The following is a 26,887-nucleotide window of genomic DNA, read 5'->3' as shown; positions in this document are numbered from 1 at the left end:
CTTCTTTCTAGGGTAGCCTTTCCCAGCGTGGGCGGCAGAGCCCGGGAAGAGGGGATCACACACAGGCTTGAGAGGCTAGGAGTGGGATGGACCTTTCGAAGAGCCAGAGAAGTAGCCTAGGGCTTGCTCCGCCCAGAGGTGGGCGGGGCGGGGCGGGGCCAGGCAAGGCGGGCCCTGCCCGGCTGCGCGGGAGGGTTGCCGGGGCCGGGCCTGAGTTGGGGTGCCTATTTGCGGCAGCTGCTGGCGCAGGGGCCCACGCCACGAGACTTGATGGAACTGCAGGGGCCGCAGGGAGCACACAGGCCGGTGCTCACCGCCAGGTTCCCGCTGCAGGGGGCGCTGCAGACGCTGCCAGTCACCGGCCGGGAGCCGGACACGCAGAGGTCCCCGCAGACGACCCCGCCCCGGGAGCTGCTGACACCTGCGAACACCAAAGGCTGAGTCAAAATTCTGGGGGGCCGAGTCTCCGGCCTCCCCGACGATGCACCTCTCCAAGCATCTTTACTTAACAACTCTAGTCCCAAAGAAGTGGTCCTTGCTTGCTGTCTAACCCCAAATCCCTCCTCCTGTGATGCCAGCCCACTCTTATATTTAGGTCCAGTGGAACTCCTCCTTCCATCCCTTACAGGAAGAGAGTAAATTCATCCACACAGGGCCTAGGTTACTCACAGACATTCACGGCCCCAACGCCTTCACACAGTCTGAGAGGGAAAAGGAAAAAATCAACATTAGTGACTGAGCCAGAGTTGCCAACAGAGCTCTACAAATTCTTGGGGTGGGGTTCACAAGTGGTCAGGAAGGAGGGGGCAGTGGGTCAAAATTAATAGTCCTCAGAAACCGCCCCCCACCCCAAATGATAAATGATAGGTTTGTCCCAGATCCCTGCTCAGCCAGGATCAAGGGTGGTTCTTGTAGAAGGGGTGGGAATGGGCAGCTCAGGGCCAGGCTGGGATGGTCCCCACCTGTGCTCCTCGCCCTCCAGCAGGCGCCTGTAGGTGGCGATCTCGATGTCCAGGCCCAGCTTGGAGTTCATCACCTCCTGGTACTCCTTGAGCAGGCAGGCCATGTCCTGCTTGGCCTTCTGCAGGGCCTCCTCCAGCCCGGCCAGCTTGCACTTGGCGTCGTTGAGGGCCGCCTCGCCCTGCTGCTCAGCCTGGGTCACTGCGGCCTCCAGTTTGGAGTTCTAAGGGCCCAGAAGAGAACAAGGTAGGTTATGGTCCCTGGGTCACTGTGTCCAATTCTGGATGTGTCCAGTCTCTCCACCCAGCTGGGATCACCCCGGACACAGGTCTCTCCTCTTCATCACCTGGGTCTCCCTGAGTGGCCACAACCTGGGACTTGAGTCATGCAAATGGGCTGGAGAATGAATGGTGAGATCCAGTTGGGTGCACACACTGCCTGTGGGACCCCGGGTGGGCCTCAAACGACCCCTACCTGGCACTTGGCATTCTCGACCTCGGCCGTCAACCTCTGGATCATGCGGTTCAGCTCGTTGATCTCCTCCTTGGTGCGGCGCAGGGTCTCCCCATGCCGGATCACCGTGGCCTTGATCTCCTCACACTGGAGGGAAGCAGGGAGGCTCATGAAACTCAGGATGGGACATCCCACCCACTCAGGACACCACAGATGATTTGCAAATTGTACAGTACTCAGCCTGTGCAACCATACGTGGCAGCCATGTCCTGCTACTATAACCTGAGAGGGGTCTGCGCTTCTTTCACCACCTCTAGGAATCAGAATCCCCAGACAAAAGAAGCCTTGTTAATATATACCACACATCCCTGCCACCATGTCGAGGAGGCAGGTGCCCTGAGACACTCACCTTGCTGCGGTACCAGCTCTCAGCCTCGGCCCGACTGCGGCTGGCAACGTCGTCATAGTTCGCCTTGATCTCGGCCACAATGCTGTCCATGTTCAGGTCCCGGCTGTTGTCCATCTTGACGATGACCGACGTGTCTGAGATGTGGGCGTGGAGAACTCGGATCTCCTGCAGATGGTGGGGTGGGAGGATGCGTGTGGTTTACACCACCCCCTCCGCCACCACAGTGTGTACCCAACCTTCTCAGCCCTCCTTGGTGTCTAGCCCCTGCCCTGTCTGACAGCCTCACGGACTGCAGCTCCTGCCCAAATCCCTGTCCCACTCTGATCCCAGACCAGCGCCCTCTCCTCCAGGCCCGCTGCTGGTTTTCTGCCTGGACCACAGCCCCTCACCTCCTCATACAGTTGCCGCAGGAAGTCGATCTCCTGAATCAGGGCCTCTGAGTTGGCCTCCAGGTCTGACTTGCAGAGGTAGGCGCAGTCCACATCCTGGGAAGGTGGGGAGTCTTTGAGTTCAGAGGACCTCTGGTGATCACCACCCCCAAATTCCCCTCTCTCTTCACCCATTACATGGAGGTGAGGGGAGAAGGATTCCCAGAGCTCCTGTTCCCGTCCCATCTCCATACCCTCTGCCCTTCCCCAGAGGCACCTCACAACCTCCTCCCCTTCTGAGAACAAACCCCTCGTGCCTTGGAGATGGGTCACCAGCCTTTCACTCCTCCCACCTGAGACCCCTTCCCTCCCAGCTCTCCTTCTTACCCTCCCCTGTACCAGGAAGCCTGCCAGACTGGCTCCCTCACTCAGCCACCTTGACACTTCCCTGTCCCCCAGCAGTCCTCCAAGACTCCACCTGGCCTCTCCTGGCTCTGCTCCATCCTCCCCCAGATCCTGAGACTGTGCCCCTCTTCTTAATCAGACTTCCTGCAGCACTAGACAGGACACCGTCCCTCAACAGAGAGCCTGAAGCTGCCATGCCTCCATGGCACCCCAGCCACAGACCACCAGCTCTGAAGCAGCACAGAACATCCAGAGGTCAACTCAGCCATCCCCCTGCTTCAGGACAGGGTGCTAGTGGATATTCCAAGGTTATTGCCCTTCTCAAAGCCCTACATGTGCCTTTCATGACCTAATCTCTGGGAATTTCCCATGCTGACTTGGCAAGGTCACTGCACCCCGCACTGAGGTTGAGACCATGGGTCTCCCCAGCAAGAGCCTGTCATTCTGAGATCCCTCGTGTCTCTGCTTCCCGATCCCATGTTACTCACCTTCTTCAGAGCCACAAACTCATTCTCCGCTGTCGCTCTCAGATTGACTTCCCCCTCGTACCTGAGGCAGAAGAGGGCAGAAAGGGAGGTCATGGCAGGGCAGCTCTCCCCAGAACCCCCTCCACTTCATACCAGTGAAGGAGGCAATATTAGGGACTTGCCAACACAGCCTGCCCCCTGGCAGCCCTGCTGGGGTCCCCTGTGGTTGGATTTGGGATGTGTTTGTGATTCTCTCTCCACTTTGAATTGAGGGGTCCAGGGGGCTACTCTTCTGGGACCTCACAGCCCTGTTCCCAAAGCTGCTCTGAGGTCACGTCTGGAGGAGAATAAGGACTCAGCACCAGCCCCATGCTAGGAGTGGACGGCAGCACCTGTGGGGCACTGCAGCCTCCCCTCACCTGGGTGTCCATCCTAGCTCACCTGTGGGGGGGCCTATGAGTCCCAGAGGCCCTCAGCACTCCGCACCCTCGACGATGGGACACCAGCAGCCCCAGGACCTGGCAGCCCTGAGCGACACTGGGACTCATATCACATCCAGGTGTTACAGGTGGGAGCCTGAGAGGCCGGGAGGAGATGGCTTGGGAGACTGCAGAAGCCCCCTCCCCACAGCCCGCAGGGCATAGCTGCTGGGTGATCAGGCTCCAAGAAGAGAAGGCTGAAGGAGCAGAGAGAGACCTCCTGGGGAACCACGGCCCTGCTCTTAGGCGTCTGATCAATGACTGCCCGATGTGACGATCCTGCTGCACACCGCCCACCTGCCCTGCAAGGTCACTGCCCCTTCTCGGAAATTCTTCTCCAGTCTCATCCAATAGGCTTTAACTCAAGTCCATTCCTGTGCCCAACATCATCCCTGACCGCACTCACTTCTCCTTGTAGCCCTCCAGCACCTCCTGCACGTGGTTGAGCTCGGAGGCCAGCCTCCCGTTGTCGGCCTCCACATGCTCAGCCTCCCGCCTCAGCATCTCGATGTAGCCATTGAACAGGGGCTCCAGGTTGCTCTCGGAGCACTGGCGGTTCTGGTAGAACTGCCACTTGGTCTCCAGCAGCTTGTTCTGCTGCTCCAGGAAGCGCACCTGCCATTTGGGGTGGGAGGACAGGTCAGATGGCTCCCACTGCCCCAAAGCCTACTTGGGGCATGGGGGGATGGGGAAGGGCGCTGATTGCTTTAAGGTAAACTCCCAAACCAGGAGCTCAGCAGAGATTACACAGAGGGCGCTGTGGAAGACAAGGCAACTTCTGGATTTCGGGATTGGGATCTATGTTTGGATTTTCCAACTTAGTGGTGAGAGCAAGGGGCTGGGAAAGATCAGTCCCTGCTCAGGTGAACTGAGTTATCCTGACGTGCTGAGCCTAGGTGGCATGTGGTCAGGAGCCAAGTAGAGGTCTTTTTGCCTCTGACTCCCCCATCAGTGCCCAGCCTGAACTGAGCATGGGTGGGTTCAGGAAAGGTGTGATCAAGGACACCCACCCAAAGGCTGACCTGTGGTCCTCTTGCTATATCTTATGTGCATGTCTTGTGTCTTGTTCGCATGTATGGCCTTCTTCCTCTGACATGCGGTTCCAAACCTTGTCCTTGTCTGTCTGTGGGGACCCTGCCTGTCTGGACAGAGGTTGTATATAATAACAATTGCCTAATCAGGAGCCCCTGCTCTAGACTCATCTCTCTGATCTTTCTGTGCCCTGGATATGTGTCCACCTCCTCCATTAGACTGGGAGCTCATGGGCACCACATCTCTCCTGCCCCCCGACTACCCCTTCAGTGCCTACCCAGGAAGGGAAGGTTCAGGAAGGGTGTGATCAAGGACACCCACCTTGTCGATGAAGGCAGCGAACCTGCTGTTGAGACACTTGATCTGCTCCTTCTCCTCGTGCTTCACACACTGCGCATTGGTGTCGATCTCCAGGTTGAGGGGCGCGAGGAGGCTCTCGTTGACCGACACGGTGGTGATGCAGGGTGGGCTGGGGCCGCACACGCCGCCAGAGCGGTACCCGAAGCTGCGGCCGCAGGAGCCGGCGCGGAAGCCCCCGCAGAGGCTGCGGCTGCCGAAGCCCCCGGTGAGGCCGCGGTAGCAGGAGATGCCGCGGTAGGGGGCGGCCGTGACGCAGCAGCGGCTGGGCCGGGGCCCGCAGGCTGAGACGCAGCTGAAGGAGCGGCCGCCGAATCCTGATCCGCAGGTCATGATGCTTCTGGAGGTTTGGCTTGCAGAGGACAGGATAGGAGAACTGGAGTCTTGTGGAAACTCCAATGTCCTCCTCTAGAAGCCTGGGTCCTATTTATGCTCAGGTAGAAAGGGGCTTGGCTATGCAGATGGGGTTTTGCAATTTGTGCTTTATGGGCTTGGGTGGCTAGCTGGGTCCAACGCCTCTCTAGAATGTGCTTTAATAGTGGAGTGGCCCGCACCCTCCTCTGTGTAAAGGATGCCAACCCCTGGGCTGTAGGTGAACTCAGCATGTTTCATCTTTAAAGTGCCTTGACAGCAGGGCATGCACACATCTGAGGGTACTGGAGAAAGAAGGGCAGGGCAGGGGAGGGGAGGGAAGAATGGGGCCAAGAAAAGGGGAAGAGAAGGGAAGCCAGATGGGGCAGAAGCAGGCAAACTGTATGTGTGTAGGGTGTGAGTGGGGGACCCAGGAAAGACTGCGATATTTATAAATAACTTCTAGAAGTTTCCATCCCAGTAGTGGCCAAGGTTCTACTATAACATAAAGCTGTATTTCCCCCATCTGCAGAAAGTCCAGTTGGCTGCTGAAATACACCTGGCTTTTCCTGTCATGGCAGCAGCCAGCAGATTATTAAATATTTGTGTTTTATGTTTCCTTCCACTTTTATTATGAGAGTTTTCAAACATATAGAAAAGTTGAAGGAATAGTACCTGTGTAACAAACACCCTGATGTGTTCCACCCAGGTACCCAGATTCAAGAGTTGTTAACATTGTGCCATATCTTCTTTCACATTTACCCAATTATTTGACGATTACAGAAAGCATAACATGGAGCCCTTAAATACTTAAGCATGCATTTCTTAAGAATAAGGACAGTACCATTTTCACATGCAAGAAAAAGAACGATAATTCCAAAGAGTCATTTACTATCCGTTCCATATTAAAATTTCCCAATTGTCCTAATAATTTTTAAAAATAGTTTTTCTTGATTTACCTTATGGCTCTATCTCTTGTATTTTCTGTACACTGAAAATTAACTCTTGAGCTAGGCTGTTCAGTATGGTAGCCAATAGACACATGTGGTTATTTAAATTAGTTAAAATTAAATAAATTCAAAATCTAGTCCCTCAATTACATGCCACACATGACTACTGGCTACCTTATTGAACAGCACAGCTACAGAACAGTTCCACCATCACACCAGCTTCTATTAGATAGTGCTGGTCTGGAGGCTTGACTGGGTTTAACTGAAACATCTTTGGGCAGAATACGTCATAACTGATGCTTTATAACTCTTACTGTATCACCCCAGGAAGCACAAAATGTCAGGTTGTCCTGTTACTGGTGATGCTAAATCGGATCACTTGAGTACATTTTCCCCTTTACAATTAGAAAGAACTCCATAGGGCAACATAGGTCCTATTTTCTTTTTACTGGCCACCTACTATGTGACCATCATTATATGCCATAAATGATCTCTAATTCTCACATCAACCATATGAAGTATGTATCATTATCCCCATTTTACAGATGAGGAAACTGAGGCTCAGAGAGGTTAAATAACTCAACCAAAGTCTCCCATCTATTTTTTTTTTAAATATTTTTTTATGTGGACCATTTTTAAAGTCGTTATTGAATTTGTTACAATATTGCTTCTGTTTTTTAAAAAAATATATTTATCTATTTATTTATTTATCTATTTTTGGCTGTGTTGGGTCCTCGTTGCTGTGCACGGGCTTTCTCTAGTTGCAGCGGGTGGGGGCTACTCTTCGTTGTGGTGCTCGGGCTTCTCATTGCGGTGGCTTCTCTTGTTGCGGAGCACGGGCTCTAGGCACGGGGGCTTCAGTAGTTGTGGCACGCGGGCTCAGTAGTTGTGGCTCGCTGGCTCTAGAGCGCAGGCTCAGTAGTTGCGGCACACGGGCTTAGTTGCTCTGCGGCATGTGGGATCTTCCCGGACCACCCCAAATCGAATCACATCAAAAGGATATAACTCCTGCTAGTGTTAGAGGGTCTTCTGCAGAGGCGGGGAGTGGCTGTGGCTCACCGTGGGAACAAGGACGTTGGCAGCAGAAGTTCTGGGAAGTACTCCATGGCGTGAGCCCTCCCAGAGTCTGCCATTAGCCCCACCAAAGAGCCGGGTAGGCTCCAGTCTCCCATCTATTAAGTAATGAAGCTCAGGAGATGCAGTGCCTTCTCACCTATAGGCTATGGCAACCCCTGGATTTTCTAATTCCTGCAAACTTTCAAGAGGGTGGAGAAGTTGTTAGAGAGAGGGTATCTGTGGATATAGGATTGGGGAGAGTCAGTCTAAGGAAGGTGGGCAGAGTCAGAGGAGGCTGGAATGGTTGGAACCAGGAGGGCCAATGGGCATGCATGTGGCACAGGGCAATGAGAGGCTGGGGGGCGGGGTGGAGATCTGCAGGACCGTGTGGCCGCGAACTGAAGGAAGGGGATGGAGAACAGCAGTTTTAGTTGTTTGTTTACCTCTGGTATATTGTAAGTACCTAGATAGGTTATACTGTGTTCTATGTACCCGTGAAGCACCCCATTCCAATAGAGCAGGTCTAGAAAAATGATACCATTAAGTACAGGGGTTTGCATTAAATGGAAGGGAAGAAAAGAGAAGTGAAACGCCGCAGCTGGCAGTCTTCCCCCGCGCCCCCGCCCCGCCCCCATAGCTGCTGTGTCTTAGGGGCAAAGGCAGGCAAATCAGCTTAGGGCAGGAGGGAGGGAGGGTTTGGGAAAAGAGAATAGTGTGTCTGTGCAAAACATTCAGGAGTGGGGCTTGTGACAGGACTGACATGGGGTCACGGACTGTGTCAGCCATTTTGCCATCCCAGAGGAGGGCGTGGCTCCTGATACTTTATGTGCTTGGGGAGCTGGGCCAGGTCTTCTGAGGCCATTCATGCCCTCATCCGCCACTGTGAGCACTGCCCACAGGGAGCTGTGGTGCTGCCAGCCAGCCAGCCAGCTGGCCGGGTGTCCTGAGGAGAAGCCCTGTGAGTCAGGTTGCAGCTCACACACGCTTTGCCTTTTCTACCAGTGTAACTCCCTGTAAAAATGACCGCGTAAACATGAGCTAATTACTAATGGTTGGTCTTTGCTAAGCAATTTGAAAGGAGCAGCAAGCAATTTAAAACAAGATGTTAAAAAAAATTCAAACGTAGCACCATTTCATTTAACTTCAGGTATTATTAATGGCTGCTAATTTTGAAGACCTAAAAAGACATTCAATCTGTAGGTTTTCTTGGAGTAAAAAAGCTTGCGGTGGGGGGTGGGGGGGGGGAAGGGAAGAGGGGAGGGGGGAAGAGTTGGCAGAATGACCACTCCGTGGTCTTGGCTCTGGCAATGGGAGCTTTATGGAAGTTAAAATTGCTTTTATGGTGAAATATACCACCCCCAAAAAAGAAAGTATAGGTGGTGTGCCTACCACCTGTAGGGAGAAATAGAACATATGTGTAACTTAGGAGCTTCCTGTGAGCCTCATTCGCACTGTACCCCCTTCCTTCCTGACCCAGGGATGGCTCCTCTCTGGGATTTTGTGTTGAATCATTCCCTTGCTTTTCTTTACAGTTTAAGGACCAAGGAATGCATCCCTAAACCATGTATGATTTAGTTTTCCAGTTTTTGAACTTCATATAAATGGAATCATATTGTGTGTATTCCATCGTTCAATGTTGCTTCCTGTAGCTGTATTGTGTTCATTTTCACTGTGGACTGTACTCTTTGTATGAATATGTCACAGTTTATTCATCTTTCCACCCTGGTAGCCTCATGGTTGTCTCCAGAGTTTGTATTATGAACAGAGCTGCCATGAACTTTCTTTTCCATGTCTTCTGGTGTATTTGTGCAAGAGTTTTTCTAGGGTATATGGTTATTTTTTTAAAAAAAATTATTCAGGTAGCATATGCTTAGTGTAGAAAACTATTTTATGAATATTCTTCCAAACTTATAACAACATCTTTTGATGTTCATCTTACTTCATAGTAGATACTATACTGATTGCCCAACTTTCGTTAATGCATTTAATTTTTACAATTACCCTCTGAGGCAGGTGATATTATTCTAGTTTTACAGATGAGGACACTGAGGCCTAGAGGGTTAAGAGATTGCTCAGGTTGTGTAGTTAGAGGCAGAGCTGGCACTCAGAGCTTGGTGTGTTTGATCCCAGTGGAAGGGATGAGTTTATCTCACTGCACTCCTATCCATCCACCATCTGTCATCACTAAAGTATCACATGGTAGATGGTGTTTGTATAGGACACATTCATACGCACTCACTAATCCCTCCCTCCAGTACCTCTTCAGGGTCCTTCAGTGTGCTCCCAGGGTTCAGGGCCAGAGGATGAACTCACCCTTATTTGATGTGAGCTTCCAGTTCTAAGAGAAAAGCTGGACATATACCTAGATCATGAACAAAAATGCAAACCCTGCAGCACACCAATGGGTACAAATGTTTGGTTCATGGCTATATTCCAAGGGCTTGGCACATAGTAGGTGCTCAATAAATATTTGTCTAGTGAATGAAATGAATACCAGCTACATATTAAGTGCTGAGTAATGGAGCCATCAAAGCTTGATGGTTAATTATGCAAAGCTTTTTGGTAAGATGGGGTGGGGACCAGATGAAGCTGACTAGAGGGCAGCCATTCCTGGGGCTAGGGATGGGGTGGGGAGAGATCCTGGCTGGGGCCTGAAGGAAAGACGCAGCGAGTAGATGTGTTCTTTACCTGAGTCCTTGACCTGAGTGATGATGGGGTGGTAGGGAAAAGCAGCCAACAAGGGCAAGAATTCTGAATGCCACGGGTCAGAGTAGAGATGGGGTAGGGTTGGGGAAAGAAAGAGAGAAGTGGATGGAAGGTAGATTTCTAGATAAAAGGAGGAAGAAGATGCTTGGTGTTAAACTATTACTCTCCAGGGCCACTTGGAAGAAGGATGGAGACTGGCTGGGGGGTGAGGAGAATGGGAGGGAGGGGAGATTGGGGGAGACAGAGAGGAGAGGAGGGAAGTGGAGGACAGTGGAGGAAAAGAGGGAGAAGACCCATGGGAGAATGGTGGGGCGACACTCCAAGGGTGGAAGAGCAGAGGAGGAGGAGGTTGATGGGGGAAGGGGCACAGCACTGAGGACAAGGTGTAGACCTGCCTGAAGGGGTGGGCAACCTCATCTCCAGCTCTAAAGAAATGAACCCTCATGGGACAGGGACGTGGGCTGCGGGAGGTTCAAGGGCTCAGCCTGGTTAGTGGGAATGGACCTCACCAAGGGTGGAGCTCCTCAGTCAGTCTTCATCCACTGCCAGACTCTCCAGGATGGCCTTTGACCCTCCCTCCTCTGGTGAGTTCTCATGGATAATTGGCCGCTGTCTCAGGCTGTCTTGGTGAGGAGGCAGAGCTCTGGCACGACCTCTTGGATACCTGCAAGCCTAGAGTGCAGTTTTGGTATCTTCCAGATGTAGAGTCCACAGGCTGCTTCCCAGCCTCTAGCCGTGGAGCAGAATGACATGGGCCCTGCTTCTGAGGTCTCTGTCTCAACTGGCTCTCTACTGTCACAGCATCTCATGATCCCTTCCTCTTCTGCAAGGGCCCTCAGGTGCCCCTGCCGTCCACTCTCTGAAACATCTCCATGTACATCTTTTGACCAACACTGTCCCTCCTGCTGCCTTACTGAAGCCTGTCCTCACCCTTTCCAGGGAGCCTTTCTTGCCTTTCTCATCAGATCAGCTGTATTTCACATTGCCTCAGAATGGGCACTATCAGTAGGCATTGTGTTCCTGAGCATCTGATTGTATAGCCAGAAACCAGCCCTCTTCAGACTTCTGGAATTTCTCTTGAACTTCTGAACTTCTGGGTCTGTCTTCCTCATCAGATCAGGAGCTCCAGAATCCATGTCTCCTTCCTCTTCTTAGTGTTTTCCTCCCTCCCTCCAAAATTAAGACAGAGTTCAGCAGATTGCAGGGACACATCAATCACAGAATCCCTGAATCCCACAACAAGATGTTATCTTGTTTAACCCGTCATCCATTTTGGGGAATCTGCCTTATAACATCCTCCAGAGGAGCAGGATGGACTGAAGGGAGTCTTGAACAAGAACTTCTCAATGTCAAAACCACCTGATTTACCCCTTCTTTCCAGGCAACCCTTGAAACAAGATCTACTTGGGCTAAAAGAAGAGGCTGTGATCTCCAGATAAGAAGGTCTTTTGGTTTGCCCTGTCTCCACAAACGTGACAGCCACTCCAGAATAAACAGTGTTTCTCTTTTACATAAAGCTTCCCTAAATGGGAGACATAATGCAAGCTCCTTAGGAAACCATGACTACTTGACCTCCTCTGGCAAGTTTTTCCTCAAATCCAACTTCTATCTTTCCAGTCGCAGTGAAAGCCTGACTTCTCTTGCTCTCTTTGGAGTTCCATTATACTTGGAGGGATTATCAATGGCAAATCCCCCACTCTCAACCCCATGGTATCCCTGGGCTACTGACCAATCAGGAGTTTTCAGAATCAGGCAAAAAAGCAAGATGAATGAGCATGTCATTGATTTATGGCTGAGGACTTCCAATAAGGCCAAATAAGACATACAAATTGATCAGTTACTACAGAGAACAGACTTTCTGGACTGTCCAAGCTTTTCTTTTCATTCAGTAGTGTGGTTGCCCAAGGATTGGTGACATTTTCCCTTTGCCTAAGAGGAGAGATTCTCATTGGGCCTTCCCTGGGGCAGTTGGGCTTGAGGATGGACATTTGATTTTGGGTTCTTCTCCAGGATAAAGGAAGTGATGATGGTCAAAGGTCTCCAGTCCTCCCTGCCCCTTGGACTGACCTCCATGGTAGAATAATAGTTGATAACATTTATTGAGCACTTGCTATGTGCCAGGTGTTGAGTTAAGCATTGTCCATGTATTTTAAAATTTAATCCTTCTATTAGTCCTTTCAGATAGGTACCATTAGTGGGAATTTTACATAGGTGGTTTAGGAATGTGGGTAGGTATATTCCGTCAAACCTGCTGTTACATCCACAGCATCAGCAACAATAACACATCTCTATCTCCCCATCCAACCTGCCACTATAACTACAGCAGCACCGATACCTACCACTAATATGATTACATACTTAGAGTGTGTCAGGCTCTGTTCTAAGTGCTTGACATTGATTAATTCTTTTAATCCTTATAAAAACTTTATGAGGTGGGCACTGTTATCCCTATTTTACAAATCATGAAATGAGATACGGAGAGGTTAAGTAATTGCCTGAGGTTACACAGCTAGAAAGTGGCAGAGCTGGACTTTGAAACTAGGCAGTTTGGAATCTGGGTCTGTGTTCTTAACTGATAGACCATGTACTTAAACTTTTTAGTTTCAATTATATTAAGAAATAACTTTGCATAATGACTAAGTACACACATACATACATATCACATGCTATTGAAACAAAAGATCCTGAAATGTTACTTTTACTACATATGTTGCACTCTAATATTTTCTACTATATTCTACTCTACTTGATTTTGCCCTAATCTGTCTCATTAAAATTCTGGTTGTTCCTATTGGTGGGTCACAATGTGAACTCTGAAAAAAAAAAATGCAGTCCCAGAGCCTGCTGCTTCTTAATGATTACAATAAAGCACATCTGCACTGTGCTCTGGAGTTTACTGAGCATATGCGCATTTCTGTAATACTCCAAGGCAGCACTAGGAAGAAGAGGCTTAATCCATTTCCCAGAGGAGTGAACTGCTTTGCCCGTAGATCACACAGAGCTATTCCTGGCAGAGCCTTGGTTCCTACCCAGCCTTTTACGGTTCAAGGCCCAACCTATCCATACTGGATGGATGGCACACACCAAAATGGATGTGTTCTGACATCTTCCAAGGCTACTGACAAACTGCTGTAAAGGGAAGGGGGTTGCAGGTTTGGTAGAGCATGGGAAGCAGTACGGGCTAAGGGGGGTGATGGCAGGGGGCTGGATGCTCTCCTTATACGTCCCTATCTAGAATGATTCTCTGGTATTCTGAGCCAAATGCTATAAAGATTTATAACAGCTGTGTCTACTCCAGTCCTTCTGGGTCCTGGAGAAAACATGGAGACTGGAGATGAACTCTAGACAGGCTATCCTTGGTTGGGGCCCTGTTGGAAATGTCTGGGCATTCCTGAGGCCATCGAGCCCGTGTGTGCCCCCTTAGGCCTCATGGGAGACTCTGAGGGAGGGATTGCCTTCTCTCAGCATAGGTTGACAAGGAAGGTCTAATAAGTGGCCTAGGGACTGGTCTGTGTGCAACTGAAGGTAGGCGAGTGTGTATGTGAGCACGTGTGAGTATGTGTGAGATGGTGTATGGGAAGGCCAGCATGTGAGTGCACAGTGTGTACGTGTGTGTATGAGAGAGAGAGAGAGAATATGTTGATGGGTGTAGGTGAGGGATTTGGGAGCAGGTGTGCTTGTGTGTGTGATTAAGTGAGAGATTATGTAAGTGTGGGGCTTTGGTGGTGCAGAAAGAGGCCGTCAGTGTGAGGGAAATCACCAAGCGCGCCTCAAGTTCCACACCTTCTGTTGATCTCACACTTCCCCAGTGTTCCGGGGCACCACGGACAGCGGCATGATTCCATCAAATGGGGCGGGACAGGAGGAGCCGCAGCCCCGCCTCTCCCCGCCCTCCATTCTAACCTGAGTCACTCCTCCCCCATCCTCCAAACCCTGAGCTTTGCCAACTGTGTATAGGGAGGTTGGGGGTGGGTGGGGGAGGTGAGCTGGCCCTTTGAAGTCAAAAATTGTGCATTTTAGGGTAAAGGCCAGAAACATCTGGTCGCATCTGGCCCCCAATTAAGCACATTAAGGGAGAAGCAACAGCAGCTAAACAGCCCAAGCCTATAAACGCGTCTAACTGCTCGTAACCCGTGGATGCGTCAGGCTCTCCACATATATAAAAGGTCCAACGATGTCCAAGAAGTAAACATCTTCGTCCACTGTGCCCTCCGTTAGGACGTCTTCCTCCTCAGAGCCTCCCGTGCCCCAAAGAAGCATCATGACCTGCGGATCAGGATTCGGTGGCCGCTCCTTCAGCTGCGTCTCAGCCTGCGGGCCCCGGCCCGGCCGCTGCTGCGTCACGGCCGCCCCCTACCGCGGCATCTCCTGCTACCGCGGCCTCACCGGGGGCTTCGGCAGCCGCAGCCTCTGCGGGGGCTTCCGCGCCGGCTCCTGCGGCCGCAGCTTCGGGTACCGCTCTGGCGGCGTGTGCGGCCCCAGCCCACCCTGCATCACCACCGTGTCGGTCAACGAGAGCCTCCTCGCGCCCCTCAACCTGGAGATCGACACCAACGCGCAGTGTGTGAAGCACGAGGAGAAGGAGCAGATCAAGTGTCTCAACAGCAGGTTCGCTGCCTTCATCGACAAGGTGGGTGTCCTTGATCACACCCTTCCTGAACCTTCCCTTCCTGGGTAGGCACTGAAGGGGTAGTCGGGGGGCAGGAGAGATGTGGTGCCCATGAGCTGCCAGTCTAATGGAGGAGATGGACACATATCCAGGGCACAGAAAGATCAGAGAGATGAGTCTAGAGCAGGGGCTCCTGATTAGGCAATTGTTATTATATACAACCTCTGTCCAGACAGGCAGGGTCCCCACAGACAGACAAAGACAAGGTTTGGAACCGCATGTCAGAGGAAGAAGGCCATACATGCGAACAAGACACAAGAAATGCACATAAGATATAGCAAGAGGACCACAGGTCAGCCTTTGGGTGGGTGTCCTTGATCACACCTTTCCTGAACCCACCCATGCTCAGTTCAGGCTGGGCACTGATGGGGGAGTCAGAGGCAAAAAGACCTCTACTTGGCTCCTGACCACATGCCACCTAGGCTCAGCACGTCAGGATAACTCAGTCCACCTGAGCAGGGACTGATCTTTCCCAGCCCCTTGCTCTCACCACTAAGTTGGAAAATCCAAACATAGATCCCAATCCCGAAATCCAGAAGTTGCCTTGTCTTCCACAGCGCCCTCTGTGTAATCTCTGCTGAGCTCCTGGTTTGGGAGTTTACCTTAAAGCAATCAGCGCCCTCCCCCATCCCCCCATGCCCCAAGTAGGCTTTGGGGCAGTGGGAGCCATCTGACCTGTCCTCCCACCCCAAATGGCAGGTGCGCTTCCTGGAGCAGCAGAACAAGCTGCTGGAGACCAAGTGGCAGTTCTACCAGAACCGCCAGTGCTCCGAGAGCAACCTGGAGCCCCTGTTCAATGGCTACATCGAGACGCTGAGGCGGGAGGCTGAGCATGTGGAGGCCGACAACGGGAGGCTGGCCTCCGAGCTCAACCACGTGCAGGAGGTGCTGGAGGGCTACAAGGAGAAGTGAGTGCGGTCAGGGATGATGTTGGGCACAGGAATGGACTTGAGTTAAAGCCTATTGGATGAGACTGGAGAAGAATTTCCGAGAAGGGGCAGTGACCTTGCAGGGCAGGTGGGCGGTGTGCAGCAGGATCGTCACATCGGGCAGTCATTGATCAGACGCCTAAGAGCAGGGCCGTGGTTCCCCAGGAGGTCTCTCTCTGCTCCTTCAGCCTTCTCTTCTTGGAGCCTGATCACCCAGCAGCTATGCCCTGCGGGCTGTGGGGAGGGGGCTTCTGCAGTCTCCCAAGCCATCTCCTCCCGGCCTCTCAGGCTCCCACCTGTAGCACCTGGATGGGATATGAGTCCCAGTGTCGCTCAGGGCTGCCAGGTCCTGGGGCTGCTGGTGTCCCATCGTCTAGGGTGCAGAGTGCTGAGGGCCTCTGGGACTCATAGGTCCCCCCACAGGTGAGCTAGGATGGACACCCAGGTGACGGGAGGCTGCAGTGCCCCACAGGTGCTGCCGTCCACTCCTAGCATGGGGCTGGTGCTGAGTCCTTATTCTCCTCCAGACGTGACCTCAGAGCAGCTTTGGGAACAGGGCTGTGAGGTCCCAGAAGAGTAGCCCCCTGGACCCCTCAATTCAAAGTGGAGAGAGAATCACAAACACATCCCAAATCCAACCACAGGGGACCCCAGCAGGGCTGCCAGGGGGCAGGCTGTGTTGGCAGGTCCCTAATATTGCCTCCTTCACTGGTATGAAGTGGAGGGGGTTCTGGGGAGACCTGCCCTGCCATGACCTCCTTTTCTGCCCTCTTCTGCCTCAGGTACGAGGAGGAAGTCGCTCTGAGAGCGACAGCAGAGAATGAGTTTGTGGCTCTGAAGAAGGTGAGTAACATGGGATCGGGAAGCAGAGACACGAGGGATCTCAGAATGACAGGCTCTTGTTGGGGAGACCCATGGTCTCAACCTCAGTGCGGGGTGCAGTGACCTTGCCAAGTCAGCATGGGAAATTCCCAGAGATTAGGTTATGAAAGGCACATGTAGGGCTTTGAGAAGGGCAATAACCTTGGAATATCCACTAGCACCCTGTCCTGAAGCAGGGGGATGGCTGAGTTGACCTCTGGATGTTCTGTGCTGCTTCAGAGCTGGTGGTCTGTGGCTGGGGTGCCATGGAGGCATGGCAGCTTCAGGCTCTCTGTTGAGGGACGGTGTCCTGTCTAGTGCTGCAGGAAGTCTGATTAAGAAGAGGGGCACAGTCTCAGGATCTGGGGGAGGATGGAGCAGAGCCAGGAGAGGCCAGGTGGAGTCTTGGAGGACTGCTGGGGGACAGGGAAGTGTCACGGTGGCTGAGTGAAGGAGCCAGTCTGACAGGCTTCCTGGTACAGGGGAGGGTAAGAAGGAGAGCTGGGAGGGAAGGGGTCTCAGGTGGGAGGAGTGAAAGGCTGGTGACCCATCTCCAAGGCACGAGGGGTTTGTTCTTAGAAGGGGAGGAGGTTGTGAGGTGCCTCTGGGGAAGGGCAGAGGGTATGGAGATGGGACGGGAACAGGAGCTCTGGGAATCCTTTTCCCCTCACCTCCATGTAATGGGTGAAGAGAGAGGGGAATTTGGGGGTGGTGATCACCAGAGGTCCTCTGAACTCAAAGACTCCCCACCTTCCCAGGATGTGGACTGCGCCTACCTCTGCAAGTCAGACCTGGAGGCCAACTCAGAGGCCCTGATTCAGGAGATCGACTTCCTGCGGCAACTGTATGAGGAGGTGAGGGGCTGTGGTCCAGGCAGAAAACCAGCAGCGGGCCTGGAGGAGAGGGTGCTGGTCTGGGATCAGAGTGGGACAGGGATTTGGGCAGGAGCTGCAGTCCGTGAGGCTGTCAGAGAGGGCAGGGGCTAGACACCAAGGAGGGCCGAGAAGGTTGGGTACACACTGTGGTGGCGGAGGGGGTGGTGTAAACCACACGCATCCTCCCACCCCACCATCTGCAGGAGATCCGAGTTCTCCACGCCCACATCTCAGACACGTCGGTCATCGTCAAGATGGACAACAGCCGGGACCTGAACATGGACAGCATTGTGGCCGAGATCAAGGCGAACTATGACGACGTTGCCAGCCGCAGTCGGGCCGAGGCTGAGAGCTGGTACCGCAGCAAGGTGAGTGTCTCAGGGCACCTGCCTCCTCGACATGGTGGCAGGGATGTGTGGTATATATTAACAAGGCTTCTTTTGTCTGGGGATTCTGATTCCTAGAGGTGGTGAAAGAAGTGCAGACCCCTCTCAGGTTATAGTAGCAGGACATGGCTGCCACGTATGGTTGCACAGGCTGAGTACTGTACAATTTGCAAATCATCTGTGGTGTCCTGAGTGGGTGGGATGTCCCATCCTGAGTTTCATGAGCCTCCATGCTTCCCTCCAGTGTGAGGAGATCAAGGCCACGGTGATCCGGCATGGGGAGACCCTGCGCCGCACCAAGGAGGAGATCAACGAGCTGAACCGCATGATCCAGAGGTTGACGGCCGAGGTCGAGAATGCCAAGTGCCAGGTAGGGGTCGTTTGAGGCCCACCCGGGGTCCCACAGGCAGTGTGTGCACCCAACTGGATCTCACCATTCATTCTCCAGCCCATTTGCATGACTCAAGTCCCAGGTTGTGGCCACTCAGGGAGACCCAGGTGATGAAGAGCAGAGACCTGTGTCCGGGGTGATCCCAGCTGGGTGGAGAGACTGGACACATCCAGGAATTGGACACAGTGACCCAGGGACCATAACCTACCTTGTTCTCTTCTGGGCCCTTAGAACTCCAAACTGGAGGCCGCAGTGACCCAGGCTGAGCAGCAGGGCGAGGCGGCCCTCAACGACGCCAAGTGCAAGCTGGCCGGGCTGGAGGAGGCCCTGCAGAAGGCCAAGCAGGACATGGCCTGCCTGCTCAAGGAGTACCAGGAGGTGATGAACTCCAAGCTGGGCCTGGACATCGAGATCGCCACCTACAGGCGCCTGCTGGAGGGCGAGGAGCACAGGTGGGTACTGCAGCCGCATTTCTCCCTCAGCCCTGCCTGGGGCTCAGTGTGCTGTCCCTCACATTCCTACTTGACTCCTGTTTCCAAACCTCCCCATCCTGCAACTGGACAGGTAATTTGAGTTATTCATTAGGTATGTTTCTAGCCCCATTTGAGTCTCTCATGCCCACTTACGTGCTGATCTGGGATTGGTGCCTTTTGCAAATCTGTTTCTCAGAGCCCGGAGTCAAGGCCTTTGTAATTGCTGTTCCTGAGAAGCCCTGTCTGGGCTGGGCCACCTTCCCTCTATAGTGCTTCTTCCCTCCCGGGCCCTCATTGCACATGCTCCTTGGGGTTCCAGCTCTCTTTTCAAGCCTGGTCCTGGTCCCAGCCCTGGGAGTTCAGATTTCTCCCCAAATGACAGCTTCAATAGGGTTTTGTCTTTTTAAAAAATTAATTTATTTTATTTATTTATTTTTGGCTGCGTTGGGTCTTCGTTGCTGCGTGTGGGCTTCTCTAGTTGCGGCGAGCGGGGGCTACTCTTTGTTGTGCTGCCTGAGCTTCTCATTGCAGTGGCTTCTCTTGTTGCGGAGTACGGGCTCTAGGCACGTGGGATTCAGTAGTTGTGGCACGTGGGCTCAGTAGTTGTGGCGCATGGGTTTAGTTGCTCTGTGGCATGTGGGATCTTCCCGGACCAGGGCTTGAACAGGGAAGAATCCACCTGCCGTGTGGGCAGGCGGGTTCTTGACCACTGCGCCACCAGGGAAGGCCTACCTGTGCCAATAGGGGGTTTTATCAACACACACTTATATATTCTAACTACAGTGAGCATCCCTAAGTGGTCATTCATTGCAGCAAGTGGGACTAAGGATAGACAGACAGCAGGGACTGGTCCCTTGAAGCAGTTGCCCTGGTCTGGGCATTTTTGCTTGTTGCTTGTTTTGAGGGCGTGGGGAGACCCATTGGTCATCAGCCTTCTATGTTCAGCTGGAGGGGGGTGGCTGAACAGCTCCTATGAGGACAACAGCCCCGGGCTGTTGCCCTTTGGTTCTTTCCCCAGGTTAGTCAGGTGCTCTTACCCTGAGCCTTCCTCTTCTCGTGTCCAGCCAGGCCCTTGGCCCTGGGCAGAGTAGAGTGAGGATGCAGAGGAAGCACCCTGTGTATTGGGGAAATGGGGACACAGGTTTGGTAGCTGGAATCAAAGTGATCACATGTGAGACTCACAACAAACTCAAGTAATTGCATTGGAGAGTTCAGAGGCACTGGGGCTCTCTGGGCCTGGGTAGTTTCATTGGGGCAGAATTCTGGGAGAGAGACTTTTTCAAGACTGAGTTTGAACGCTGGAGAGACACAGAGGTAGCACTGGAAACAGAGAGGTCCACCCCTTTGCCACAAAGCGCTCTTGGAATGAACTCTGAAGCTTTGGTGTGGGTTCCCTAGGAAACCTGGGCGTGGGATGGTAGATGGTGGGCTGCGGATTCTCCACATTTCTGAAGCTGATTTTGACAACCCTTTGCCACGGTCTCTCAGAGGGACTCTGTGTGTTTTCCTTAAGGAGAGAGCGTTGTGTGGGAAGGAAACACGGGCTGGGTGGAGTTAGGTGGCAGGAGTGATACCCCTGCCTCCGGCACTGGTTATTTCCTCTCTCTGGGCCTCAGTTTCTCCATCTGTTAAGTGAGGGAATTGGTGTAGCTAGTCTCTGAGCCTGCTCTAAATGGGTTCTAACATCCCATTCATTCATGCAAGTTATTTATTGAGCCAGGCATCGTTTGGGGCACTGTCTGCAATGGGGAAAAGAATAGACAAAAAATTCTGTCCTCCCGAAACTCACATTTTAGTGACACCAATCAGACCAGATTCAGGAATTTAAATCTGCTGCGCCTCAGTTGCATTTACAAGTCCATAAGAACCGAAATAAATAGTAGCAGCTACCATTTTTGAAGTGCTTACTGTGTGGCAGGCATTATGCACTTGTAGGCGTATTCTGAGTTCATTCTCACAACAGATCAGGGAGTAGATTTTCCCCAGGAGGAGGCAGGCTGAGGGAGGGCATTTCTGAGGTTGCTCAGCTAATAAAGGGTGGAGAGCCGGCGCACCAGGTGATCTGTCTCCAGAACCCATACAGTGACCCGGCTACCGCTAAATTGCCCCTTCCCCTGGGCAAGTGCGCAGAAGGAAGGTGGGGGGACCTCACCTTTCACCTTGGCTGTGTGGTCCAGCGGCTTTTCAGGGCACTGACCTTTCTCTTTTCCTTTCCCCGCAGGCTGTGCGAGGGCGTCGGGGCTGTGAATGTCTGTAAGTAGCCCGCCCCGCCCCCTTCTCCAGCTGGGTGGTCACAGTGCCTTTGGGGAGGGGGCATTTTCGCTGCCCCAAGCCACCTGGCTGTGGCAGTGCCTGACCCGAGACTCTGCCTGTTCTCCCCCCATCCAGGCGTCAGCAGCTGCCGCGGTGGCGTCGTCTGTGGCGATCTCTGCACCTCCGGCGCTGCCCCTGCTGTCACCACCAGCATCTGCAGCGCCCCCTGCAGCGGCAACGTGGTGGTGGGCACCGCCGACGCCTGCGGCCCCTGCTCCGGTCTGGGCTACAGCATCGTGGGCTCTAAGAGGTGCTAGGGTCGCCCTCCGCCCAGCCAGGATCTCTCGCAACCGGAACGCCCCTTCCGTTGCCCCACGCACCGCTGGCGGCTGGCCTCCCGAGAACAGTCTCCAGATGTGTACCTTTTGCCCATCCTGCTCCCTAGCTACTACTCCCTCTGTGTGCCATCCCCCGGCACCTGAGCCCCAGTGAGGCTGGGGCGCACCTTGGCTTCTTTCTGTAGCCTTTCCTAGTAGTCGTTTTGTTGTTCTGAGGATTCATCCTTTCTTCCACCTTCTGTTTTTTGCTGGATTCATTGGTCTTGCCTGATCCCTTCACCTAAGCTTGGAGGAACAGGACAGGCCCCAGAATCGCCCCATCTGTGCATACTGGGGAATCTGCCAGTGTGCTTGTACCTATGGAATGGAGATAAAGAACACTGATGGTGGCTTTCCTGTAACTCTGTGAGGGATGTGACCCATTGGAGGGGGAGACCATCACCTTCCAGGGATGCCTGCAGAGGCTTCTATAAAAGCCAGTGAGTCAACTGCCTGCAAGTTTGTTTGCCTTTATTTCACTCTTTGTTTCCAATAAACTAATTGTAGCTAATCCAACCTGGTGCCTCAGAGTCTTGCAAATGCCAGGGCCCTCCTGTGGTAGGTGCTTCCTGCCGGAGATTTCCTCACGACCTCTCATGCACTTAGTTATTTTTCAGTAGGTGAAAATGACTGCAGTAGAAGCTGCCCATCTGGCCTCGAGCGACCTGAAGCTTGGAAAAACAAGAGAAGACCCATGGAGGCAGGGAATCCCTCCCTGCCTTGTGTGGTTATGGGTTTCTCTAGACCAAGGTTTCTCAACTTCAACACTATTGACATTCTGGGCTGGAGACTTCTTTGTTGGGGGCTGAATGTCCTGTGCATTGTAGGGTGTTTAGCAGTAGCTCTGGCCTCTACCCACTAGATGCCAGAAGTACTCCTCACCTCCAATTGTGACAACCAAAGATGTCCCTAGACATGGCCAGATGTGCCCTAGGGCTTCTCAACCAGGGTGATCGTCCCCTCCACCCTGCTGGGCACATTCCTGGAGGGGGAAAGTACATGAGGAAATGGGTGAAGGAAGGCATGTGGGACGACAGTGTGAGGGAGAGGAAGAGCTTTGGGTCAGGAGAACCAGGCTTCTAATTCAGAGTCCCGATTCTGCCATTTCTTAAGTGGGTGACTTTGGGCAAATTGCTTCCACCTTCTGAGCTTCAGTTTCTTTGGCTATAAAATGAGGGATGTTGGACATTATTCCTAAGGTCCCTTCTGGCTCCCTAAGTGAGATTAGGTATTAAAAAGAGTTTGGTTAATACAAACCTATGTTTGAATGTTGGTTCAGCCATTTACTATTTCTGTAATTGTGGGCAAGTCATTAATCCTCACTGAGCTTTACCTTCTTCATCTGTAAAATAGAATAATGATATCTCCTGGGTTGTAGGGAGGTTTCAGATATCTACTGCACATAAAGAATCACTCCAAAATTTAGAGGCTTGAAACAATAATGCTTTATTATTTCTCATGATTTGATGGGCTTACTGGGCAGTTCTTCTACTTTATGTGATGTTGTTTGGGATGTTAGGGTGTCTGGAAGGTCCAAAATGACCTCATTCCATGGGGCTGGATTTGGTACTAACCACCAGCTATGAGTTCAGCTGGAGCTATTGGCCAGGACGTGTCAGTCAGGGCATAATCAGGAGACAATAATTTGAACAGATGAAGTTTAATATAAAGAATTATTAACTATAACAGGGGATTGAGTAATGAGAGATTGGCTAGTAAGAAGCAAAAAATCTAAAGCATACAGGAGCTGCTGGACTTCCCTGATGGTGCAGTGGTTAAGAATCCGCCTGCCAATGCAGGGGACACGGGTTCGAGCCCTGGTCTGGCAAGATCCCACATGCCGCGGAGCAACTAAGCCCGTGAGCCACAACTACTGAGCCTGTGCTCTAGAACCCGCGAGCCACAACTACTGAAGCCCGCGTGCCTAGAGCCCGTGCTCCGCAACAAGAGAAGCCACAGCAATGAGAAGCCTGCGCACTGCCACGAAGAGTAGCGCCCGCTCACCACAACTAGAGAAAGCCCGTGCACAGCAACAAAGGCCCAACGCAGCCAAAAATAAATAAATAAAATAAATAAATTTATTAAAAAAAAATAAAGCATACAGGAGCTGCAGATATAAGGAGCAGCCCCTACCCCTAGGCCTGAGAGAGTGCACCCAAGGGAGTGGACCCCCTGTGGCCAAGATCTGGACCTCAGATCCAGGGAAAGCTAGGGAAACCTGTTCAAGAAGACATGTCTCCACCTCAAAACCACCTGAGAAGGATATTGGAAGCTGCTGGCCACACGATACTGCTGACTACCGTGCACTGCAGCAGTGAAGTTACTGCACGGCAGGAGCAGTTCTGGAGAAACTGTGGGTGCTGCCAGAATCTGCCAGGAGGAACCTGGAACCAGGAAGGAAAGCCCCTTCCTCCTGCAATATCTCTCCAGCGCCCTCTACTGACAAAGCTTAATATTGTGCCAGCAAACAAAGGAAAATATTTAAAGAGCCCCTCTAAATTTTCACAGAGCAGACAATGATGGGTGAATCTGGAGCTGAGAGAAAATACATTGATAATTGGCATTCAGGGACTTGGTTCTCCTCCATATGAGCCTTTCTCATGTAGCTGCTTGGGCTTCCTCACAGCCTGGTGGCTGGGTTCCAAGAAGAAGGAAGGTAGGAAGCAGAAGCAACCAGTCCTCTTTAGGCCTGAGCTCAGAAGTTCACTTCCACCACATTCTCTTGGGCAGAGCAGTCACAAGGCCAGCTCAGATTCAAGGGGAGAGGAAATAGGCTCCTCCTTGTGATGGCTTATATGTGCAGAGAGGGAAGGAATTGTTGGGGCCACTTGTGGAGACTAGATCCCACAGTGCACTCTCTGGTCACAACAGTTCATGTCCCTCCCACGAACAACATATGCTCACCCCTCCAGAGATCCCCCCCAAATTTCTCCCCATTATTATATCAGCTTGAATTTCAGGATCTTGCTCTTTGGATTCAATCCAGTTACATGTGAAGCTCTTGGGATATGGTTCTTTTGTGGCAGCTCCCCCATTATGGTCTACCTCAATCTGAAGTCCTGTGAATTAAATAGCAATTATTTATGTCCACCACACCTATCATGCAATGGTGAGATGGGATAGGATAGCCATAGTCTGCACTCTCATTTATTGTTTTAATTTTTACTTTTATTTTGGCTGCGCCACATGGCTTGTGGGATCTTAGTTCCCTGACCAGGGGTTGAACCCCGGCCCACGGCAGTGAAAGTGCTGAGTCCTAACCACTGGACAGCCAGGGAATTCCCGCACTCCCGTTTAGAAAGAGGAAAAGCTGGAGGCACTTGGAAGTCCCTGATTCATAACAACTCTAAGTACAGTCGGGGACCCATTGCAAACTCCTCCTGTTGTAGTGGCAGGGAGTAAGTATATCTGATTCATGCCTAGTTTTGCTCCCCGGAAGTGGTTCTCCTCTGCTCTTGGCTCTATCCTTTGGGATCTTGGCTCCGCCTTCTGTATCATCCTTTTTTTTCCATGATAAACAGCCCATGTGTTCTTAGCCTGCTTCCTGTCTGTAGGAGGTTAGGAGCCCAGAGGCCTCTTTTCATTTTGAATGGTCTCTGTCCCTTGTAGTTAGAACTGCTATAATTCTTTAAAAATTTTTGTAAGGTGTAAGGTAGGGCTCAGGGACTCAGGACGGGAGGTTCTAACAGAAGGCGAGTATGCAATGTCAGTCCTGCTTGGTCCCTTGAGTTGGTAGGTGAAAGGCAGGTGCATGACCTCAGAAATGTGGAGCCTCCCTGGGCTTCCCCAGGTGGCACCTGGATGACCTCCCAAGGCTGGCAGTTATTACAGAATCCTCCTTAAGTCCCTGGGAAGGAGGTGTTACAATCCCAGAGCAGAGCTCAGAGTCACTTCCCCAGAAGGTCAGAACTGAAAAAGCCCTTGTAGGGCCCCTGTCCAGCCCTCATGTGACAAGTGTTCAGGGTCCCTGAGTCAGAGCAGGGGAGGAAGGAGCGGGGCAGTGGGGAGTGATGAGAGACACTGAGAGATGGGTCACAGCCAGATACACAGGACTGGCGTGCCATGGTGAAGAGTCTGGACTTCATCCACTGAAAGGTCAGATCTGTGTTTTGTAAAGATCTCTCTGGCTGCTGCATAGTATGGACTGGAAGGGGAGATGAGCAGGACTCCAGCCAAGGTGGTGGCTGGAATGTGGGTGGTAGCAGCAGAGAGAGAGGAAAGGGATGGATGAGAAGGGTACTTAGGAGGTAGAAAAGGAAAGCACGTGGGGGTTAATTGGTTTTGAGGGTGAGAGTGAATGCCTGGATAGATCATCTAGGTTCAGGTTTGGGCAACTGTGTTGATGATCTTGACAGGGGAGAGGCAGCAGGAGACACCGGTGGAGAGAGTGGGAAATAGTGAGTACAGCTTGAAGGTCTGCTGTGTTGGAAGAGTCTCCAGGACAGCCAAGTGGAGAGGTCTTAGAGGAACTGGGGCAAGTGGGTCTGAAGCTGAGGAGTGAGGTCAGGGCAGCAGGAGAGCCATCGGGACTTGAGTACAGCTGAAGGATTTGGACCAGGGAGGACGTTAACCATGGTGGGAACTGAAGGCAAGAGGCCGATGTGATTGCCCAGGGAGTGTGTGCCGAAGAGCGGGAGAAAGACGCCGAGGCACTTTCTTGCTTGAGGGTGAGGTTGTCTGGGTGAGGAAAGTGAGTCAGGGAAGAACTGAGAGCCTGGCCTGCAGAACAAGGAAGTGAAAGGCTGGAGACTCAGGGCTCCAGAGGGGGAGGGGGCAAGGGCAATGGGGAGCAGAGAGGGCTTGGATGAGGAGTTGAGGGGACCCTAGAGACACCAGGAGGGAGTGAGGGAAGATGCTGGGTCCTCCTGGGACAGTGTGGTGAGATGCGTAGAAAGTTCAGGGTCTGAGGAAGGACCAGCACTGGGGCTGGGGTGGGGCTGGGTGAAGGGAGACAAGGAGAGGGCCAGTGAGAAGGAAATGACAGCACGGGAGCGGGGCTATTCCAGGCCTGATGCTTCCGGAATGGGGTTTAGGGCTCCTGAAGGTCTTCCTCCCGAGACCTCCCAGACTCTCCCTGAACAGAGGACAGGTGAGGTCAGGCCATGTTGGAGGCACAGGAGCCAGCTTAGCCTCAGAATTGAAGATCTGAGGTACCTGGGGCTGAGGGCAGTGAGTGGGGCTCCCTTGAGCGCTTGAGAGAGCGAGTAGACAGTCTCCCCTCACCGGCTACAGGGCTTTGGGGGGAGGCTGCTCCAGGTGCCGAAGAGGCGTGTATGGGCGGAGGGGTGGGTGTCAAGGGTCTCATCTCCCCTTGATTGATGGGCAGCAGTGGGAATGGGTGGGGTGGGGTCCAGATTGACACAGGTAGCCCCCTGGTGGTGGTTGCTCTGGTGCGTGTGTGTGGCGGTGATGGCGGGGGAGCAGAGTGAATGTGTGCCCAGAAAGGCAGGTGGCGTGCCCAGAAAGCGCGCACACGCACATGCGTGCACTTGCACGCACGTGCACACACAGCCTTCCAGCAGATCCTATGCCCTCCTCTGGTTCCCTTCAAAACCAGTCAGAAGAATAAGTCCCCAACTACCCCAGACCCAGAGGCGTGACCGAGGTGGCAGGTTGGCACTGCCTGTCCAGGGGAGGTTGGAACCGTTTGGGGACATGCCCTGCAGGTGCACAGGTTGAG

The 26,887-nt window shown here is 52.6% G+C and overlaps 2 protein-coding genes across 2 annotated transcripts; one reads left to right on the top strand and one right to left on the bottom strand.

Moving 5' to 3' along the window:
* Positions 1 to 224: 224 nt before the first annotated feature.
* KRT81 (keratin 81) lies at positions 225 to 7,856 on the bottom strand (the record flags this gene model as incomplete). Its single annotated transcript, XM_082421175.1, has 9 exons — positions 4,895 to 7,856; positions 3,948 to 4,156; positions 3,084 to 3,144; positions 2,212 to 2,307; positions 1,823 to 1,987; positions 1,435 to 1,560; positions 963 to 1,183; positions 670 to 701; positions 225 to 421 (listed from the first exon to the last, which is right to left on the bottom strand). Exons 1-9 carry the CDS (start codon positions 5,261 to 5,263, stop codon positions 225 to 227), a joined length of 1,476 nt encoding a protein of 491 aa, XP_082277301.1. The 5' UTR covers positions 5,264 to 7,856.
* A 725-nt stretch (positions 7,857 to 8,581) lies between these two features.
* On the top strand, positions 8,582 to 26,099 carry LOC309641157 (keratin, type II cuticular Hb6). The gene is made up of 9 exons (XM_082420900.1): positions 8,582 to 14,623; positions 15,362 to 15,570; positions 16,374 to 16,434; positions 17,211 to 17,306; positions 17,531 to 17,695; positions 17,958 to 18,083; positions 18,336 to 18,556; positions 20,799 to 20,830; positions 20,966 to 26,099. The coding sequence occupies exons 1-9, from the start codon at positions 14,255 to 14,257 to the stop codon at positions 21,145 to 21,147; spliced, it is 1,461 nt and encodes a 486-aa protein (XP_082277026.1). The 5' UTR covers positions 8,582 to 14,254; the 3' UTR covers positions 21,148 to 26,099.
* The last annotated feature ends 788 nt before the right edge of the window (positions 26,100 to 26,887 follow it).

This window comes from Balaenoptera physalus (assembly GCF_965194825.1).
Source record: "Balaenoptera physalus genome assembly, chromosome: 13".
Lineage (NCBI taxonomy): Eukaryota > Metazoa > Chordata > Mammalia > Artiodactyla > Balaenopteridae > Balaenoptera > Balaenoptera physalus.
Note: the sequence above shows the minus strand (reverse complement) of the source record. Positions and strands in the feature narration are given on the sequence as shown.

What these genes read in the sequence shown, in the direction of transcription:
- LOC309641157 (XM_082420900.1), top strand. Translation starts at nt 14,255, where the DNA reads ATGACCTGCGGATCAGGATTCGGTGGCCGCTCCTTCAGCTGCGTCTCA. An exon ending in CTGGAGGGCTACAAGGAGAA is followed by an intron (nt 15,571 to 16,373) that starts GTGAGTGCGGTC and finishes CTTCTGCCTCAG; the next exon opens with GTACGAGGAGGAAGTCGCTC. An exon ending in CTGGAGGGCGAGGAGCACAG is followed by an intron (nt 18,557 to 20,798) that starts GTGGGTACTGCA and finishes CTTTCCCCGCAG; the next exon opens with GCTGTGCGAGGGCGTCGGGG.